Genomic DNA, 20,043 nt, shown 5'->3' with positions numbered 1-20,043 from the left:
TGATGATGACTCTTAATAATCCACAACACAGCGGGGAGTGGTGCATGTCATAACCCCAGGACTCAGGAGGTGGTACCCCAGGACTCAGGAGGTGGCAGCAGGACTGACAGTTGTGGGCCTGCCTGGGCTACATAGTGAGACATTGTCTCAAAAACAAAACAAAAAAACTAAGACAAAAATCCAACCCTTTCCCCAGTAAATGAATAAACAGTCCAAAACACATAGTAATTGCCTGGTTTGCAGATAGCTTTTTATTGATAAACATCATGGCATTTCAGTCATGGGTGTCAAGTACATTAATACTTTGTTACTTGGTATTTTCTACTGTTTCAAAAGCTGTTTTTGCCAAGAGGGCGGGGGTGAAAAATGGGAAATTTTACTTTGGTTCCCAGATATGGGACTGTCATATTTAAAGCATAATCAGGCCAACTTATAGAAGCCTTTGTTTCTAAGGCAGTTTCTTCTGTGTAAAATTTAAGATTCCAAAAGATCAGGAAGAAGAAAAGTGGGAGAGATAATGTGACCTCCAAATTTAATAAAAACACAGGTCCATTCTTTGGAATCCTATTTAAAAAACAAAAACCAACACCCAAAGTAGATAATATCCTTGTTGGCCTTAAGAACCACTTGGGATGGAAAACCAGAGCTGCAGTCTGTTTTTTACACCAGCATTGGCAGGGCTGTCCAAGAGCCTGTAGTTCTTGTGATGTGAGGTAGACATGACTCCACTAGAACCCCAAATTCTGGGATGGGGGTAGGGTTGGAACAGAAATGGCTGTAAAACTCTGCCTTGTAAAGTCAAGTTCATTTAAGGCACAGACTCTTCTGCCTTTTAATTTATGTCAGTTCAAAGGATAAGAAAGCAGCTGAAGTCTTGTGATAAACTAGTTCTAGCCTTGCAGTGTTTTGCAGTGTGCAATACACACACGTTGTTGGGGTTAAAGGTTGGCTGCTTCTGCTGTCCCCTAGTTTATGTTATTGACAAATGGATCAGACTGCCTTAGAGCTCTGCAATAAAACTCAGGTCATCATATGTTGGAAAACTAAGTATGAACTCTTGTTTACTATTATTTTTGTGTGGGGAAGGGTGGAGACAAAGACCATCTTCAGCACAGTCAATTAGAAGGTCTGGATTGAGAGGGATTGTAATGCTCTTAGGAAGGCAGAGGTAAAAAAAAAAAAAAACCTTTCTATATCTTTCAGCTGATGCCAGGGCAGATAAACACATGCCCTTTTCCCCCAACTAACTCCTGGAAGAAATTTACCAGACGTCTTGATGAGCACACCCAGGCCTTAGAGGAACTGGAGGGGTCTTTTGTGTTCAGTGGCCTCACAGAGCAGCAAAGCATTTGCTTATTCTTTCAGAGTGGGGGATGATGGCCACCTCATCCTTCAGTAGTGAGCACAGCTTTCACTTAGCCCTGTCTGGGTGTTAAAATGGCACAGGGAGGGATCAGGTAGAGCTATCCCTGCCTGTGCTAGTCCAGTGTTAAAGAAAAAGCTTGAATCTTAGCAGGGGAAGTGTGCTCTCCTGCAAAGATTGGAGCTACTGCACCAATAGGGGCATTGCAGTTGCCTCCTCACCAGTAGAGGAGGAAAGTTCACCGTTTTCTCTAGCCCTGCCAGTACTTTTCTGTATGAGAAAGGAGGTCCAGTTTGAGTGTTTGTCAGAGTTTAGGTGAATTAGATATTTTAGTTCTATTCTGTTCAGGGATGTTTAGAAAACTTCAAGTATAAAACCCACATAAGGATCACATACAACATAAAAATATGAGCTTCTCTGAGAAGCTCCAGATACAGTACCACTGTCCTTGGTAACAGGGCCATCCCTGTCTCAGTCTAGAATCAGGTAGCATCCAGAGTCAGTATTCTTGTGAAAGAAATAGTAAGTGGTTTTTACACTGAGTCTGGATTCTAAAATGTTGGGCCTTGAAATGTAAGGCACCTAGAGAGCAAAAAGGCTACAAAGACCCTGAAATGCACATTTCATAGAGTAGTTGAGGCAGAGGGGCTGCCGACCCATCACAGTAGTAGTATACCCCAGAACTACTCCAGTAGTGATCCCAGAGGCACCAGTGGTGCTATGGGAATGGGGAGAAAAATGTTCATAGTGATGCTGGCCCCTTAGAAGTACAAGAAACAGATGCAAAGAACTGTTGTCCATCCAGTTCCCAGGGCTGGCGGGCTGCAGGCAGTTTGGTGGATAGGTTCACAGGTGCAGAGCAGTGGTTCATGTAGCTAGCCATGATGAAGGTAGTTTCTGCAATCTAAGGTCAGAGAAGTGAAGGACTTGAACTAGTCTTGTTTTTAATGCTGGCTTTATCACTAGCTGTTTTCTTGAGTACATAACCTTCCTGGACTTTAGCTTCTTTTTCCCTTAAACTACCCACCCATGAGGAAATGCCCAAAGGAGGCTACTGTGAGGTTCAGGGTCTCCGTGAAATAAGACTTCTGTAGGCCTGGAAGTCTTGTAAGATGCACACTACCCTCCTGCTAGATCAAGTTAGTTCCCACCATGTACCTGCTCAGCAGTGATGTGGCCATGCTGCTCTCCTTGAATCCGTTGGGATACTGATTTCACACCAAGGCCAAAGATTTTATTTGGGGCAGTGCCTATCTAGAGGTTCCTCTGAGCTCCAACCTTACCACACCACACTAGTCCAGGGTAAAATGGAATAGCTATCAGACCTACCTTGGGAGCAGGCATCCGGAAAATCAACTTGTCAATGTGGCCTTTTCCTGAGCCTTGGTCTGGAATGGATCTAATCACAAGCATGAAGTCATCTCTGCAGCCACCAAAGGTTGTCACTGAAGAGTAGGGATAAGTGATGTGCACTTGCTGTGGAAAAGAGCCAGTGAGTTCAGGGGAAACGTCCCACCTGACTCTTCTAGGCACAGGGAGCCCTAACCAGGAGGAGAAAACCCCAAGGTGATCCCATCATTTGGAAATCTAAATCTTAAATGTCTGTAAGTTGTGTCTAGAGGACAGCACTGCTTAGGCAGAAGATGGAAATAAGGGACTCTGGTCACTGCTTGGGCTGTTGAGATCAGAGCAGAGAAGATAAAACGGTATTTAGGAGGAAGAGGCATTCAAATGAGCCTTCTTCCTTTTATACCATAGTGTGGTGGTCCAGGATGCTGACACCATCCTCATTCACAGCAATCCACACCAGAGTGTTCTTAGAAGACAGCTGGGCAGGCTGCAGAAACAGAAAAAAAAACCCACCAGATAGTTAACTGAACTATAAGTACTTTCTGAGGATGAAGGGATATCCAGGGGGTCTGATGGGCACTGATTTTCAGCCACCTCGTCATGGAAAATACAGAAAATAGCATTTGTGCAGTATATGGAATGAACAGTAAGACTGCTTATCGTTGGAGGCATTTGGCCTTGGGGCTCTGCCACCTACTAACCATCCCCAGGGTGGAGAGGAGCACATCTCGCCAGAACACTGGATGGAAAGCTCTAAGCTGCAGATGCAGGTTGGCCTATAGGTTGGAATTGAACTCCTCAGTTGGTAGAATGCTTGTTTAGAATGCACAAAACCCATGGTTCTATCACCAGCACTGCATAAACTGGGTGTGGTGGCTTACATCTATAATCTTAGCACTTGGGAGGTAGGGGCAGAAGGATCTAGTAGTTCAAAGTCATTGTTGGCTACATAGTGGTTTTGTGGGCTGCCTGGGCTACATGAAACCCTATGTCAAAAACAAAACACAAAACAAAGCAGGTTAGCCTACTAGGGAACAGGTTATTTTCTCCTGGCTCTTAGAAACTATTCCACAGCCTAGTCTCTCACAGCCAAAGTGCATCTTGCCTTTAATGAATTTCCCAGGGATGATAAAAGAAATAGGAAGGGAAATACAATCAGATAGGCTTTGGCCCTTCTAGTGAGTGTGTGACTATATGGTGGACATTTCCTGGATTTTTCACTGTCAGGGCTTACAGTAAGGTGGTCCAGAAGATCTTTCTCTCTCCTACCCAAAAGCCTCAGGGGAAAGAGAGACAGGTTACATTTTTGGAAGCTTTTCCCAACCTGCCAGGCCAGTGGCCTTCTAGTATCTTTCCTCTTCCTTCATAGCATGTGTGACCACTAAAAATAGATATATGCACAAATATGTACATGTTACCCCCCCCCCAACACACATACATATTCTGGGCCTGGAGATACTGCAAGGTCCTGATTTGATCCCTAGCACACTCCAAAAATTAAATAGATTAGTGAACAAATATTGATAATAAAGACTGTGAGCAGGGCTTGGTGGCACACCTTTAATTCCAGCATTTGGGAGTCAGAGGTAAGTATACCTCTGTGAGATCGAGGCCAGCTGGGACTACAGAGAGACCCTGTCTCAAGTAGGAAAGAAAAAAAAGGAAGATTAAGAAGAGAGGAAAACTGAGTGTGAGGAGCACTCCTATTTTTGGATGAATGTGCATCTCCACCACTGCTGTCCCCCATGAGTTGCAAAATTCCCTGAAGGCAAGGACTGATTTGTTAATTTCTTGTCACTTTAAACAACCAGCACCAGAAATAGTATGAGCTCAACAAGTACTTGCTAAATGAATGAGTAAATGTCCGTTTTCTGACCTTCAGCTTCAGTGAACAAGACCCAGATTCAGCTTAATGTCTGATTATAATGTCTGGTCACAGGATAATGTCTGTGATTATCTGTAAAGTTCATACATACCAGACACCTACTGAGGAAAAGTTCCAACTGAAATTACTATTTGCCTCCTGGTCTTCATGCAGAGGTGAAATTAACTGTTGTCTGAGTAGTCTGATTCCCCTGGGTGGTCCATCTTTCTCTCCCACCAGGCTTTTGGGTGGTCACTAGAGATGAATTTAAGTTATACATTGTTCTGTCCTTCAGACTTTTAAATCTGAATCCTCATGTGTGAATTAGTTGAGCTTATCTTTCAGGAGAAACACTGACCAGTCAATAGAGGAAACAAGATAAGCAATGAAGCAAAACTTTACTCTGGACCCTGGAACTCTGGAGTAGATGGGAATGGGTGGAGAGATGGCAACCCTAGTGTTTGGAAGTGTGGAGGTGGGGGCTTCAGACTGGACTGACTGAGTCAAGATTAGAATGGAGGGGGCTCCAGGTCAGAGCACTCTTTCCATTGTCACTCACCTGAGCAGCAAAGAGCTTAGCACCAAAGAGTGGCCATTTCCGAGCCACAGTCAGGTAGATGCGGATGCACTCTGAAGGGGAGCAGCCTTGCAATGCTGCCCATTTGGTGGCTAGCGTATCTGCCAGGTGCCTGGTTCGGGTGGATGGAAAGAAACAGTGCCAGTGAAGTGCCAAGCCGTGTTCATCATAGCTCCGAGGTATCCCCAGAGTGACTCCCTGCAAGACCTTGCCTTCTACCTACCTCAGCTGTTCAGGAGGTGCTCCATTTTTATAGCGCCTTGGGTAGAACTTGTCTAGGACCTGCTGGAGGAGATGCTGAGCTTTGGCAGGGGGTATGCCCCCAGGGCCTGGCAGGATAGGCTTCTCCAAGTCCCCATATTCTACCTGAAGTAGAAACGGGTAACAGTCATGGGTCTGGAGGTAGATGGAGCTGCTGGGTGTCAGGTGAAGTAAATCATTACTGCATTACTGGTGGGTGTAAGGGTGATAGAAAAAGTACCTGTGAACAGACCCTTTATCTCATGATCCATAGACACTACAGAACCATTCATAGGGTCCTAGACTATTAGCAGTCATCTAGCCAGCTCTCACTTTGAAGCTAAGTGCCTGATCCAAAATTAGTACATTAGTGCCAGGTAAGGGAAAACAATATAGAAATTCTGGTTTCTAATCCAAAAATATACCAGAGTATGGAAGAGGCTACAGATCCTAGGACAGAGGAGTGCTTGGTGTTAGACACCTAGCTCAAGCCCCAGCTCTGCACTTAGCAGCTGTGTCCTTGTTCAAGTTACTTAAACTCTTTGAGCTTCAATTTCCTCTTAAGTGGGGGTGAAAAGTATATAGGAAAATACATATGAAATGTTAGCATATGACCTGTTACAGAGTACTCATATTGATGACTATAATTATGAAGATCTATTGTGCAGCCCAGGCTGGCTTAGAACTCATTATGTAACCCAGACTTGCCCTGAACTTGTGCCAATTCTGTCTCAGCTTTTCAAAAGCTGGTATTACAGGTGTGTGCTATCATATCTGGTTTAAAACCACTCTTTATAGGAATCATGAAACCTAGATAACCCTGATGAGATAGACTCGTAAAGGAAATAGGAAGGAGCACTGGTCTCAATGGTGCTTCTAACTTTCTACTTACAACGTTGGATGGATCATACATTTTACCGCATACATTATGGGACATATATTATTCAAGTACATATCCTGGAGGCATGAGAGGAAGCGTTTTCCATGCACAGAGCAAAAACCAGAAGCATAGAGAAGTGAGTTGGCCAAGCCCTCACGTTGGAAAAGGTTAGAACTTAGACCCAGTTCTTCAATTCTCAGTCCTCCGCTCTGCACACAACCTTATCTGCAGTAGCAAGGAGCTCTGCTGGGTGAGGAGTGACTGATCTCCATACCAAGGACAGTCAAGCCACATCTGGTTGCCATGGGATTTCCAGTTTCCTGTTTCAGGATTCATGGTGTTTCCAATAGGGAGTTGGAAGATGATGCTTTGACCCTCTTAAAGAAACCTTACCTGGGCTAGGCATGGTGGCACAGAGGCAGGTGGATCTCTGTGAGTTCAAGGCCAGCCTGGTCTACATAGTGAGTTCTAGGCCAGCTGGGGCTACAGGGAGACCCTGTCTCAAAAAAGACAAAAAAAAAAAAAAAAAAAAAAAAAAAAGGAAGCCTTACCTGGGCCATCAGGGCAGCCATTTCAAGAGCTAGTTCCTTGGTGACTGGAAATCGCCCCGCCACTATTTCTGCACTGGTTTGGGAGGCGAGTAGTAACCGCTCTCGCTCTGTCTCTCCTTTGACTTGACTCCGAAAGTATAGCCTACAGGGAAGACAGCAAGAAGCCAGGTCTCAGCTGGTGCCCCAAACAACCAGGCTTTTCCCAAATATTTTTAGTTTGATCTCCAAAGTGAAGAAACTGTAACATCTGTAAGCCTCTTTTCTACCATCCCAGAACCTTGTAACTAAGCATGACACAGAGCAGATGTAGTTTGTTCGGATCTTCCCCACAGGAGCAGGTGGTTAATTCTGAGTACACCATTAGACTTACTGCACTGGGCAAGAGGAATTTGGAGCGTGGAATCAAAGCTTATTAGGGGCCTTAATGAAATGAGTTAAGATTCCAAGACACTAGTGGAAATTATTTGCCAGGTCACATAACTGGGATGGATTTTTCTTACATAAAACGATAGCAAGTATTTGTATATGTCCTAAAATTGGTTTGCAGATTTTTATTCTTTAGCCTTGAATATATGGTGCTCGCACAAAGTCATACTCTCATAAGGTAACGTGTAGCCATCCCATGAGGTTGGTACACTTTCATGGCATGTGTGCATGTACATGTACACATGGCAGTACAGAGAAGGCTAACAAGAAGCCTGGGCTGCCAGGGTCTCATGGAGGATCAGGATCAGGGCCAGCCAGCACCACAGATGATAATTACCATACAGGGTGGCACCTATGGGCCCCTGTGCCTGACTGAGACAGGCTATCGTGTTTGGGAGGAGATGAGCTGTCTGTCACCCATTAGGGCCCTCGTGTCCACCCCACCCTCAGCCACTCTCAGGACCTGTTCTTATACATCAGCTTCACGACTCGTGTCCCACCCTCAGATTTTCCAGGGTGCAGCTCCTTCAAGGCTTGTTCCCATTTGGAGATGGCATCACAGATCTTGAAGAGGCAAAAGATTCAAGTCAGAAAAACCCCTCATGAGACTAGGGTCCAGCCAGAGCTGGACTCTGGCAGAGCTGAGTGAGAGTCCTGTCATCAGAAGGCTGCCATACAAGACTTCAGGCTGCCAGGACAGGAGGTGCCTACCAGTTCCCTCTCAGATGGGGAGGTGGAGGGCACCCTGGATGTGTGAGCATCTAAGAAAGGGACATTGCCCCATTGACCTTGTGAAGGCTGAAGAGACTTCTTGAGGGGGTAAGCAGGCCCATTCAAAATTCATGGCCTCCTGGCTCCATTTATATTTCACTGACCACATTCTTGTTTAAAAAAAAATGCACTTGAGGGGCTGGAGAGATGGCTCAGTGGATGAGAGCACTGGCTGTTCTTGAAGAAGACCCAGGTTCGAATCCTAGCACCCACATGTCAGCTAACAACTGTCCGTAACTCCAGTTCCAAGGGATCCAATGCCCTCTTCTGTCCTCTACGGGCACTGCATGACACGGGTGCACTTCCACACATGCAGGCACAACACTCATACACATAAAATAAAAATAAATAAATAAAAAATACACTTGAAGGTCTACTGTGTTCAAAGCCTTACAGAAGCCTAGACCTTTACTAGAAAGATATGTGACAGTTTTTCCAGACAACGTGAAAGATTAGAAGCCTTTATTCTGGTGCAGCAAACGAAGCAGATATTAGAGCCAAATGCACCCATCCAATGTGGCAACATATTTCACACAAACCCTTAACACCCTAATGGAACCAACCTCAGTCCACAGTACAGACAAGTTGTAAATCCCATTCAAAGGCCTTCACCTACAGGCATACTATGAGGATCCACCTCCTTAAACTATGATTGGATCTATAAGCATAGTGTAGGCCCTGGCAGACAGGGTAAAAGCTAGGTGCTAGTGCACAGCATGACACCCATTGGGTCTAAGCTGTAGTTGCCAACCTAGGTGGGCAGATATAGTTGGTGGCAGGCGTGGTAGGGCCTTCTTGTCCTTACATTGAGCTAACAAGGCTCTTCCCCTGGATGTTGCATGGCCACTTGAGGAACAGGGGGCTCTGAAGAGCCTGTCTCCAGAATGTAGGTCGCATGCAGCTTTCTCTGCTTGCAAAGCACATTTTAGACGCAGAAATTTTGTCCTGGGAAGCACACTGGTCTCAGCACCAAACAGGCTGCTTGACAGTTAGGCACACGTTGGCTGGAGCTCTGTCCCCATCACCTGTATCTCTTAAGTCTAAAGGTAGCTAAGCTGGGAGGCTATTACCTTGACACTTCCTTGTAGACAATGCTCCAGGTTCCTGCCAGAAGGATCATCTGTGAAGAGGGCAAAGCCAGAGTAGGAAGGCTTCCTCATGCCTGTCTCCTGATTCAGCCGCTGGAGGAACTCATCAACTGTGGAGGAGCCATCAAAACCAACTACCTGTGGGGTGTGGGGGGGCAGTCTGACTCAGTGAACTTCCTGAGACTGGGGATCATGGAGAAGCTGGAGCACAGCAGGTGGAAAGGAGCAAGGGTGAAGGCCAGTGGCCAAAGCCAGTGGCTTTGTTAGTCACATGCAGGAATCTGAGCCTGCCCACTGTACACTAGAACTGGACAGAGACCTAGTCCCTTCTCTACTGTCAGTCTTCCAGGGCCTCTACCTTATGCTACTTTCTTGGCCGGTGTCTCAGCTTCCCTGTTCATACAATAGGCTCAAAAGACTTAAGGCACCAAACAGTGAGGGACTTTGGGAGTCAAAGTCCTTTCTCCCTGTACACACACAAACCATGCTACTCCCACCTCAAATGTAGCCCCCCCCCTTTTTTAAGGTTTTTGAGACAGGTTCCCACTATGTAGCACTGGCTATCCTGGAATAGGCCCATCCCTTTGCTGGTTTGCTTATTAATCTGAAAGCCTAAGAGGCTTAACATCCATTTAATTAAAAAAAGGTTCTCTGGACAGTGATATAGGAAGATTCGGGGCAGGGAACATGCTCGGCCTCTTCACCTGGTACGTTCCATTGGCAAAGTGCACAGGAATGCTGAAGGGTAAGGAGTGGTGGAAGGGGTTTCGTAACAAGATGGACACCACTTCCATACGTGATGGCCTGGCCTCCCGTTCTCCTGTCTGCAGGGTCCGTTCCACTGCTCGCTGGCAGTAGGTAGCATACTGACCAGTTTCATTTCTAAAAAGATAGGGGAAGGAGGAAATGCTAGGAATTGTCATCCTTTCTTCTTGACACCCTAGGATGCACACCCAGACTTAGCCAGGCAAAAACTAGCTGGACAGGGTATGGGGAAAGCTCTGAAGACTAGTATGGGGTGTTTTTACCTATTTATTTATATTTTTTTGCATACACATGGCACATGTGTGGAGGTCAGAGGACAACTCGTGGGAGCGGATTCTTTCCTTCTACCATGTGGGTCCCAGGGATTAAACTCAGGTCTTCAGGCTTAGCAGCAAGCATCTTTATCATCTCACTGGCCTAATTTAGGGTGTTCATTTGTCATTGAGGACCTATCTGTAGCACAATGCTGCCACGGATATTTTCTTTTGTTTTTAAACCAGTACTGGGGATCTAACCCAGCACCTTGTATATGCAAGGCAAGTGCTGTACTGCTGAGCTACATCTGCAGCCCTGGCATGAATATTTTCTTGCAGAGGCCAGAAGGATGTGGTAACAGATAATGAACATTTGAGGACAATTTGGGGCAGTGTGGCTTCACATGAAAACCTTCCCAAAACACCCTTCTCTGGATTGGTGTCCAGAGATGCTGCCGTATGTGCAGACCTCCACATGCCCATGGGTTCATGGTAATGGGTGAAGTCTTCTGACCCTGAGTAACTCTTGGAGGGGAGGGAGATGCAGTCAATTCAGCCTCGTCTCCCCCTCATCCCTTTGAATAAGCTCGTCAGTAGAGCAGGGGTGGCAGAGGAAGTGCATTCACTTACTTGGGATCTGCATGGCGCTGGAGCTGCTGTTTGACATACCAGAGGAAGTGGTGCTGAGGCAGGAAGAGTGGGGCACACAGAGCTAGGAGCTGCCAGCACTGCCAAGGAACACAGGCAGTGTGGAGTGAGTACTGGGCACCTCCTACCCTTGCAGCTCTCAGCTGCATAACTTTCAGCATTCTTTCCCCACACCAGAGCCTCAATTCTCTGTGGCACTGAGATGGCCACCTTGGTCAGGCATTGCGCAGGATGGCAATCACAGAAGCAGATGGGAGCATGGCGGCTGCCCACTGGCTAGGATGGATATACACCTGCTCAGGCACCTCCTTCCACTCTCCCCACACCTTGGGCAGCCCTTGCCAATGGTTCCAGCCAGTTTCTGTCCCTAGGGTATTTCTACCTGCATGAGTGAGTACTTCTGAGGTGGGCGGCAGCTGGTCTGCTTCATGAGCTGGCAGTAGATCTCACTCTGTAACTCAGGGTGAACAAGGCAGACCTGCAGTGCTGTCTGTGCCAGGGACACATGGTAGTCCACCGAGGCAGCCTCCACAGGCACATTGATGAAGAGCTGGCAGGACTGGAAGGAGAACGGCAGTGGGCACAGGCAGCCCCTTCACTACTGTCCTAGTGTGCAGTGGTGTCTGAGACCTCAAGCAGAGCCTCAAGGAAGGCTCAAGTTCACTGATGGGCAGCCCTCTCTAGAGGGAGCACTGTTACTGCTTGTGAGGCTAAAAGGGGCTATTGTAGGGACAGAATCTCTTCTTTACATGTTTCCATTACACAAGCAAGACATAAGCTTGCCTACATAAGAGGGAAAAACATTTTCTTTGAGACAGAGTAGCACAAGATAGCCCACTCAGACCACTGGCATTTAACTCCTGGAATTTAGCACCATACCAGACCCCTGGTACGTTAATTTTTTTAAAAAATCAGAAAATTCGGATGAGCACAAAGAACATTCTAAACCAAGAAAGAAGTTCCCATCCAAAGCAATGCAAGCCTGGCCTTTCTTGCTGTTACTTCAAGGCGATGGCAGAGCCTCAAGGGAGTCTTTGCTGGCATTCCCAAGCCCCAGAGCCACCTCCCTGCTTGCAAAAGGGTTATATTCCTGCCATAAAAGGGACTCTGTGGGACTTTCCCTTCTCTACAGTCCTTGGGTACCCCATAACCATATAGGTCTCCTCTGCTGTGATGAACTTGGGTTGTGCCAGGCAGAACCTGGGCACATGTGGGCACCACCAGCCAGTGGCCTGGGCTCCACTCCCACATTACCTTGAAGAGTTTGAGGGCCTCCGTCTGCAGGGCCTCGGAGGGCAGGGTTGTAAGGGAGGTGCACAGCCCATCTTTGCTGTAGCACAGCATGGGATGCCTCCAGAGCGGGGAGTCTGCCCAAAGCACAGACCAGAGAGCAGTGGCAGTTACTACAGAGGAGGGAACTCACTTCCCACCCTAACAGCCCCAACTCTGACTCACAGGGAAGACAGTGGTCTAACACTACCCGAAACATAACTTGTGTTAGGTTGATCATCCACAGGCTGCAGGGCAAGACAATTTGCACATTCCCAAGCATGGCTGAAAAGGAGGCAGCCAAAGCTTTGCTGGGGGCCTGCAGTAGGGATAAGTGAACAAGACTGTGAGTGCTTCTGAGCACAGGTGTCTGTGTGCAGGGGAGGCCTTCCTTACAGGTCTGGTCAAAGGAACACATGGATCAGCCTAAAAGAGACAATCCTCAGAGATCTAGTAAAGAGGTATGCATGGTGTGCACCTCTGGTTAGTTCACGAGGACCCCGAGAACCAGTAGCAAAACAAGGACCCCCCAAACAGCCCAGGCTTATGTTAGTCTCATACAGATTGAGGCTTCATTTATTAACAGACTCTTAACTACAGATTAACCAGCTGCGCCGCCCCCTCCAGTCCTCTGCCTAGCTAGCAAAGCTGCAGGTTAAAAAGAGTAAAACATTGACCCAAGTTTCTGTAAAGTCTGTTTCCCAGACAGAACTCCCTCACATACAGCAGTCACCTCAGGATTTTGGCCAGGGACAGAGGGGCCCTGGAGCATGGGGCAGGAATTCCCTCTATGCCTGAGGCATGTTTAATGCAGCTTCTAGGTGCTGTAGTGCTTTCTTTGTGTTCTTGCCTAATAAGCACCCAGCCACTTCCCTCCAACCCATGCAGTGATGGCCATTCACGCCTTACCTGGGTCTCCCTCACCCTCCATCAGTTTCCCAATGAGCTGCTCATAGGCAGTGCCCACCTTGGCACTGCTACCACCTGCTGCCACTGTGAGGTGGTAAAGCCATGTATCCTGGAAAAGGGCAGAAAGCAATGAGATGCACATGGTGTGGGAAGAGTTGGGGCAAGAGTGGGGTTCAGGGCAGGGGATGTAGCTCAGTGGTAGAGCACTTGTCTAGCACATGTGAGGCCCTGGGTTCCATCCTGAGGGCCCTCCCTGAAATAGTCTGTAATTTTAAAGCTGGGCATGGAGGTGTGCACCTGTAATACCAGGACACCAGGATACCAGGATTTGGGAGGCTGAGGCAGAGGGATTGAGTTTAAGACCAGCCTGGGCTAAATAAGGCTGTGTCTTAGAAAAAAAAGAATGGATTTTAGCTAGTTTGGCTGGCATGAGTCAAGGCCACCAGTTTCTATGGGGATGCAGGGTCAGGTGACTATGAACCCAAATTTCCAAGTTTCTGACTCTGTATCATAGCCCCATGAATGAAGAGATGCTGGTCACTGGGAATGAATTCAACTGAAAGCAGTATTCCTATTTAAAGATTATTAGCCAGTATCCAAGAAGGAAATAAACTTGAATTGGGAAAGAGAGAGAAGGGAAGACCAGAACACAGGTCCAAGAAGGCCATGAAGGCCCAGCTCCTCCCTTACCTTTTCATGCTTGGTGCCTATGAGGAGATAGGTGGGGCTGTGCTCTGGAGGATGGATCACCAGGGTGCAGTGGGAAGAAAGCAACCGTCCAGTTCCTCCAGCCTCATAGTCTTCGTCTGAGTCACAGGATCGATCCACTTCCTCTATGTGGGCACCCTGCACAGGCAGGTAGCCCAAGGGTCGCTGTGGACATGAACCGTCCATGAATGGAAGAGCGAAGGGGACAGGGGAGTCCCTTTTCTCTGAGCCCTTGGGTTCTGTGGGGCTGGAGGTCATGGGATGTGGACAGATGGAAGGCTGAGGAAGTGAAAGTTGCAGTACTGCAGCCAGGACAAAAGCAGAAGACAGTGCTTGGAAAAGTACCAGCTGACTGAATACACCAGCCATGATGCTGGTCACATGCTCTGGTGGGAACCAGCCAGCTGGCTTTTGCACTTCTTGTAAGCTTTGATGTGGTAGAAGGTGAAGCTGGGGGCTGCCATCAGTTACATGGAGGCACAGTAGCATAGTTTGGAAGAGGCAGGAAGTAGGGGCTGTTGGGAGGCTGGGGAAGTACCTTGTCCTCATGACTCCGGTAGTAGTAGAAGGTTTTCCCAATAAGAGCACACCAGACCAGCTTGGAGTGGCCATGCTTTACCTGTAAGAGAAAGTGAAGTAACTTTATTTGAGCCAGGGCCCCAAGTAAGTCTGGGGCTAGCCAAGAGAGGACTTGGGGGAGGGGGGGATGGATAAGTAGGGTCCTAGTGGAGCTACCACTCAGACGAGTGGAACCCCTTTCACATCAAGGCTGCCATCATGTGTACGTAGTAGCATTCCAGACTCTCTTTGGCCACTCAGTGATCTATGACCTGCCACTGAAAAGATTATCCAGAACTTGCTAGTTGGGAGAGGCCAAAGTTGTCAGGATGTTGCATGGTAAATAAAGGCTCTGGCAGTCTGAAGCCCTCAAACAACCATAAATCACTAGGGAACAGAAATTGAACACAGGCAGAGAATGACAAACAGATTGATCGAAAAGCAGAGGCAGAGGGAAAGAACTTGTGAGTTCTGGATGGCATTCTGGTCCTGTTAATGTGTTTCCTAGTTAATATCCTTTTTCTGGGGTTAACTAGTGCCTACTCAGCCCTTTGTAATTAAAGAGCCCCTAAAAATGTCTCTAGGTAGGCCTGGAATACTACAAGTCTTGAATGACAGCCACACTGGCATCACCCAGGTCTTTTTCCCCCCACTGTTAATCCTGAGACAAATGGGCACACTGTGGGGCAACTCCTAAAGACCTAACAGTGGATGAAAACATTCCTTTTCCTTTTGTCTCCAGAGTACTTGTTCTGATAACCTCATCTCTGTTTCCAGAGGATCATCACCATCATCTTGTATGCCAGACCATGTTTGAGAGCCAACCAACTAACCACTGTGATGCAGTTCTTAGAGAAAGGAGCCCACTATCTCTTGGCACTCCTATGCCTCGCACCCATTACTCCTCTACCGATTCTACTCTGTACCTTGGTTAGCCAGCCCTTTACAGTAGGCTTGGTGCCTCCTGGATGCAGTGCTGGAGGCCCAGTGACCTGCACCTTCAGCAAGCTCTGTAGGACTCGGATCCACTCTTCCAGCAGGCTGGGCGAATCTGCAGTTAGGTAGTAGGTTTTGTTCTCAGAGATGAGCTGTGGGAAGAGAGGAGGGGATTAGAGCCAGGGGATGTAAGACAGGCTCTGAGTAGCACAAATCCTTCAACCTCCCTCCCCGTATTTCCTCTCTGCCTTTCCTTCCTTCACTCCATCTCTTTCTCCCTCCTCTTCCTTTCTTAGCTAAGGGCACATCACTCCTGATATGAAACCTTTCATTCCTGTTCATTTTCCCCCTTCTTTGCTTCAGTCATAGTCATATGCAAACCAGCACCCCATCTGTCTAAAATCTGAAAAATGCAGCTGCTTAGAGCAGGCTCACCTGGAATGTCTGAGCACCTTCCCCTCGAACAATTTGGCAGTGGGAGTTCAGATCCACTTGACCTTGAGGTTTCCGGATGACATCACTCTTTAAAGAAAGGAGTAAGGAGGAGAGCACTGGTGTTTGGAGGCTTCTCAGAGCACCACATACCTCCTATTTTACACCAGGTATAGGCACAAAGCAGAAAGTGATTCCCAAGCTTTCCCTGCTAGGTATAATGTGTAACTTGTTCTAGATTCTGATTCTAGCAAAACAGCCATAATTAGGAAAAATGAATCCTACTAACTCAGGCCTCAAAAAAGACAGTGAGCCTTTAAAATTGGATCAGAAGTCACCAGTTTATTACAGAACTATAAAGCCCATATAGTCCTTTTACCAAGCTGTTGTGACATATGTCTATAGTTTCAACTATTCAGTAGGCCATGACCCAAGAATATGAGGCTGGCCTAGACAACAAAGCAAGATTCATCTCAAAAAAAAAAAAAAAAAAAAAAAAAAGAGGCTGGGCATGGTAGTGCACACCTGTACTTGGAGGGAGGCAGAAGCAGGTGGATCTCTATGAGTTTGAGGTCAGCCTGGTCTACATAGCGAGTTCCAGGCCAGGGAGGGCTTTATAAGTGAGATCCTGTCTCCAAAAAAAAAAAAAAAAAAAGAATCTTTCTATTCCATCCTTATACCCATGACAAATTGACACTGTTATCCTTCCAAGTGTTACTACAGACATTTCTAATTGATAGTGGAACTTTTCTTGTGGAGGAATACGAGCCCAAAATCCTTAACAGCCACTACCAAGCAGAGCTACACAAGAGACAAGCCATCTTGACCTCTTTAACACATTGCAACAGGTTCTTTGTGAGGTCCTGTCAACCTAGATCCCAACATTCAAGGCTCCTCAATTCCAGACAGTAGATAAAGGAGGCGAAGGAATGAATTTGTCTATTAAAACAATCCAAAAGAGGTGAAGGCAGCTGGGAACGGTCCTTTTTCACAAGGCCAGACATAAGAAGAGATCAGTTCTGAAGAAGAAACTGCCAGCCAACTGGCCTAGAACTGTCTTGATAGTCCCCTGGCTTATTTCAGTATAAGAACGGGTGACTACCTCTTGGTCCCCGATGTGGCTCAGAGCCACCAAGGTCAGTTGGGCTGCCTCTCCCACCTGCCAGATCTTTGCCTCTGGCCTCAAGCCATACTGCCCTTTCTCCAGCCCATCTGCTATGGTTCTGGGTCTGGGCTGGGGTCCCTGTGATTGCAGACTTGGGGCTCTCACCGGAGACTTGTAGTACAGAATTTGTCCCTGTCTCAGGACAAACCAGCGCCTCTTCCATGTCTTCACCCGGCTCCCCATTTTCAGCAGGTAGCCTGACTTCTCCAGTGACTCCTGAGGGGTGAAAGAAGAGACAAAAGGGAAAATTACTTGGGGCTCAGGTCACTCCTCTACCAGCTTGTTAAAAAAAATTGTTGACTATTATGAATATTTATTTTCCAGACAGTACCCTACTGAGATCCAAATAGAACAGAGTAAAGAATCCATAGAAGGGCTCCCACAATGCCTGGGCAAGGACTGCCTGGCTCTCCAAGATAGGTGGAAGATTAGCAGCTGTAGGTGGGAGAGGCTGACCAGGGAGGGCTTTAGGAAAGAATGGCACCTAAACTAGCCTCTAAAGGAAAGTCAAGCTCCTCTTTTAAAGACCAGCTGAGAGAAGGAGAGAGGTCATTCCAGGTGTTACAGGTGGGAGAAAGCAGGCACATGGGGCCCGTCACTAGGCCTCAGACTTCCCATCTATAAAACAGTGCAATAATCCCAAGAGGACCATGCAGACAGATGAGACATGAAGTAAAAGGCAAGCAACGAGGCAGCACGCTGCATGCTAAAGCTCAGTTGGGTTAGCTTGTGTCAACAGCTGAGGGTCAGAGAGATTAAACAAGGTAATGGATGCAAACCCTCAGGAGATCTGGAGTTTCCCAGGCTCTATCTTTATTCCTCATGGGGTGCGTATACATCTGCCTCAGTAACTAGACACTCTAGCCCACTCTGAAGGGCCCCCTTGCTCTCATCTCCAGGGTTTCTTCTCTCCCTCAGCTGCTACCTGTGTGGGCGCTGAGGCCCAGGCAGCCTCTGCATAAATCTGCTCCCACCCAGTGTCCCCCACCCATCCAGGCATGGGGTTATGTGTCCTGCTTACCCCACTCAGGCTCAGCCCATCAACAGAGTAGGATGAGGTGCGCTGGAGTTTGTGCTCAGGCTCTGAGTAGTCACTGTCCAGTGAGCAGGCATCAGGAGGAATGGCGTAATCACCCTCAGAGCTCAGTGAGGACATGGAAACCCCTGGCCACAGGAGGAGGAATCAGGGCCCACACCTCCCTAGAACCCATGGCCAGGAGATGCAGGGCTCTCATCACCCACTGGGATCCTTCAAGTCTGGGGCTGAGGGTGGAGCTGCCAGGGATCCCAGGCAGAGATCAAGCAGGGGAAGAGCTGAGGGTCCCCTCTCCCACTGTACCTCTCTTGATGGCCCGAGGGCTGCCTAGTCCACTCGTCTTCTTGCACTCGGAGCAAGGGGCTGACATCCAGAAACTTGCTTGAGAGCCACAGTCATCATCAGACCCAGAGGACTCATCCACAAAGGGCACACTGCTGATCTGTGTGGCTCTCTGCAAGACAGGCCCCTCCAACTACAATTCAGGCTTCAAAACAAGCCCCTCCCACCAGGCATGGTGGAGCTTTACAAATGTGTAAGGACACTGAGGTAGGGAGAGATCCTCAATAGCAAACACTTGGGCTGATTATTTCAGTGCTGGTGACAGTATGGTGAAAACACAGCTAAAGGTATTCTAGTGTGACAAAGTATTTGTATTTATTTTGGTTGTTTGGTCCCTTTTTGTATGTGTGCTAAAGATACAACACAGAGCCTCACTTGTTCTAGGCAAGTGCTCTACCACAGAGCTCCATCTCCAGCTCACAAAGTGCTTTTAGAAAGTAATTTGAATGGCTGGAGAGATGGCTCAGTGGTTAAGAACACTGGTTGTTCTTCCAGAGGACCCAGGTTCAATTCCCTGCACCTGTATGGCAGATAACAAATGTCTGTAACTCCAGTTCCAGGGGATCTGACATCTTTTTCTGGCTTTTGCAGGCACTGCACACATGTGGTACACTTACATACATACAGGCAAAACATTTATACATATAAAAAAATAAAAACTGGGGCTAGAGAGATGGCTCGGTGGTTAAAAGCACTGACTACTCTTGCAGAGGACCCAGATTTGATTCCCAGCACCCACATGGCAGCTAACAACCATCCGTGACTCCAGTTCCAGGGAATCCGATGCCCTCTTCTGATCTTCGTAGACATTATACAACATGGGTGTACTTACACACATACAAGTAATACACTCATACACAGAAAATAAAATCAATAAAGAAAATATCTTAAGAAATCAATAATAAAGTAATTTGGCAGACTCTGACAGAATTTAAAGCATTCCTGTAACTTGCCCAGGAATTCTATCTCTAAAACTGTGTTACAGGATGTATATGCAGAATGGTGCTTACTGCAGCATTTACTTTGAAAAAAGACAGAGACTCAACCTACTGTGAATGAGTGGAGGAAGACAAGGTAGTTATGATGCATCTACACCAGGAGTAACAAACAGGCATGTGAGGAGGCTCAGAGGAGAAGCCTGACACATGGTCAAGTGAGCAACCAAGACATACTTGGTTGTATAGGATCCCTTTGTGTGCATGTGTGTGCCTGCACGTGTGAGAGGATGAGGGTGAGAGGGGAATGGGAAAAGGAGAGAGCATGTACAGGCATGCACGTGCACATTTGCAAAGGCATTCAAAGGCCTTGCAGAATCAGCACCAACTCATTAATGACAGTGACTTCAAGTTAGGAATTAGGGGGAAGCAACGTGAAAGAAATTTTACTTCTGGTTTTTTATTCTTCTAAGAAATGTTTCAGCAAGCATTACTGTTATGAAGAGAACATGAATAACAAGGGCTTGGGTGTAGCTCAATGGTACAGCACCTGCCTAGCACATGAGAGGCCCTGGGTTCTACTCCTAGCACTGCAAAAACAGAAATAACAAAAGATAAAAAATGTATGAAAATATCATGTTGCAGTCATGATTTTTTGTTTAAAATAACATATTATGGGCCAGTGAGATGGCTCAATGGGTACAGGTGCTTACCATCAAGCCTACCAACCTGAGGTTCAATCCCTGGGACCCACATAATGGAAGGAGCAAATTCCCACAAATTGGCCTTTGACCTCTATACATGTGCCATACACACATGCACATGTATACATAGACAGACAGACACACACACAAATACAGTAAATAAATGTAATAAAAAAACTTAAAAACATGTTAGTGAGGTTATGGGAGTGTGCATTTAAACACGTATAAACAACTTTGGAAGGAGACCCTGGACCTGGGGAATATGAGACAGG

General features: G+C 47.1%; 1 protein-coding gene across 3 annotated transcripts in view; it reads right to left on the bottom strand.

Annotated features, from left to right (window-relative positions):
* Nucleotides 1-1,269: 1,269 nt before the first annotated feature.
* Nucleotides 1,270-20,043, bottom strand: part of Plekhh1 (pleckstrin homology, MyTH4 and FERM domain containing H1) — a 51,856-nt gene continuing 33,082 nt past the window's right edge. The window contains exons 10-29 of one of the 3 annotated variants that reach the window (XM_008852157.3): nucleotides 18,094-18,244; nucleotides 17,776-17,918; nucleotides 16,860-16,970; nucleotides 15,593-15,679; nucleotides 15,148-15,309; nucleotides 14,202-14,282; nucleotides 13,646-13,828; nucleotides 12,956-13,064; nucleotides 12,032-12,144; nucleotides 11,160-11,336; nucleotides 10,760-10,857; nucleotides 9,815-9,992; nucleotides 9,093-9,248; nucleotides 7,715-7,815; nucleotides 6,826-6,967; nucleotides 5,378-5,520; nucleotides 5,137-5,266; nucleotides 3,117-3,200; nucleotides 2,693-2,839; nucleotides 1,270-2,267 (exon numbers count right to left, since the gene is read on the bottom strand). In XM_008852157.3, the coding sequence (XP_008850379.1) occupies nucleotides 2,106-2,267; nucleotides 2,693-2,839; nucleotides 3,117-3,200; nucleotides 5,137-5,266; nucleotides 5,378-5,520; nucleotides 6,826-6,967; nucleotides 7,715-7,815; nucleotides 9,093-9,248; nucleotides 9,815-9,992; nucleotides 10,760-10,857; nucleotides 11,160-11,336; nucleotides 12,032-12,144; nucleotides 12,956-13,064; nucleotides 13,646-13,828; nucleotides 14,202-14,282; nucleotides 15,148-15,309; nucleotides 15,593-15,679; nucleotides 16,860-16,970; nucleotides 17,776-17,918; nucleotides 18,094-18,244 (2,658 nt within the window). In that variant the 3' untranslated portion in view covers nucleotides 1,270-2,105. Of the gene's footprint in view, nucleotides 2,268-2,692; nucleotides 2,840-3,116; nucleotides 3,201-4,361; nucleotides 4,833-5,136; nucleotides 5,267-5,377; nucleotides 5,521-6,825; nucleotides 6,968-7,714; nucleotides 7,816-9,092; nucleotides 9,249-9,814; nucleotides 9,993-10,759; nucleotides 10,858-11,159; nucleotides 11,337-12,031; nucleotides 12,145-12,955; nucleotides 13,065-13,645; nucleotides 13,829-14,201; nucleotides 14,283-15,147; nucleotides 15,310-15,592; nucleotides 15,680-16,859; nucleotides 16,971-17,775; nucleotides 17,919-18,093; nucleotides 18,245-20,043 lie in introns of those variants that run through there. The other 2 variants (XM_029555558.1, XM_008852158.2) reach the window with 2 other exon arrangements.

The sequence above is a fragment of the Nannospalax galili genome, unplaced genomic scaffold (assembly GCF_000622305.1).
Source record: "Nannospalax galili isolate Female #2095 unplaced genomic scaffold, S.galili_v1.0 scaffold285, whole genome shotgun sequence".
Taxonomy (NCBI): Eukaryota; Metazoa; Chordata; class Mammalia; order Rodentia; family Spalacidae; genus Nannospalax; species Nannospalax galili.
Note: the sequence above shows the minus strand (reverse complement) of the source record. Positions and strands in the feature narration are given on the sequence as shown.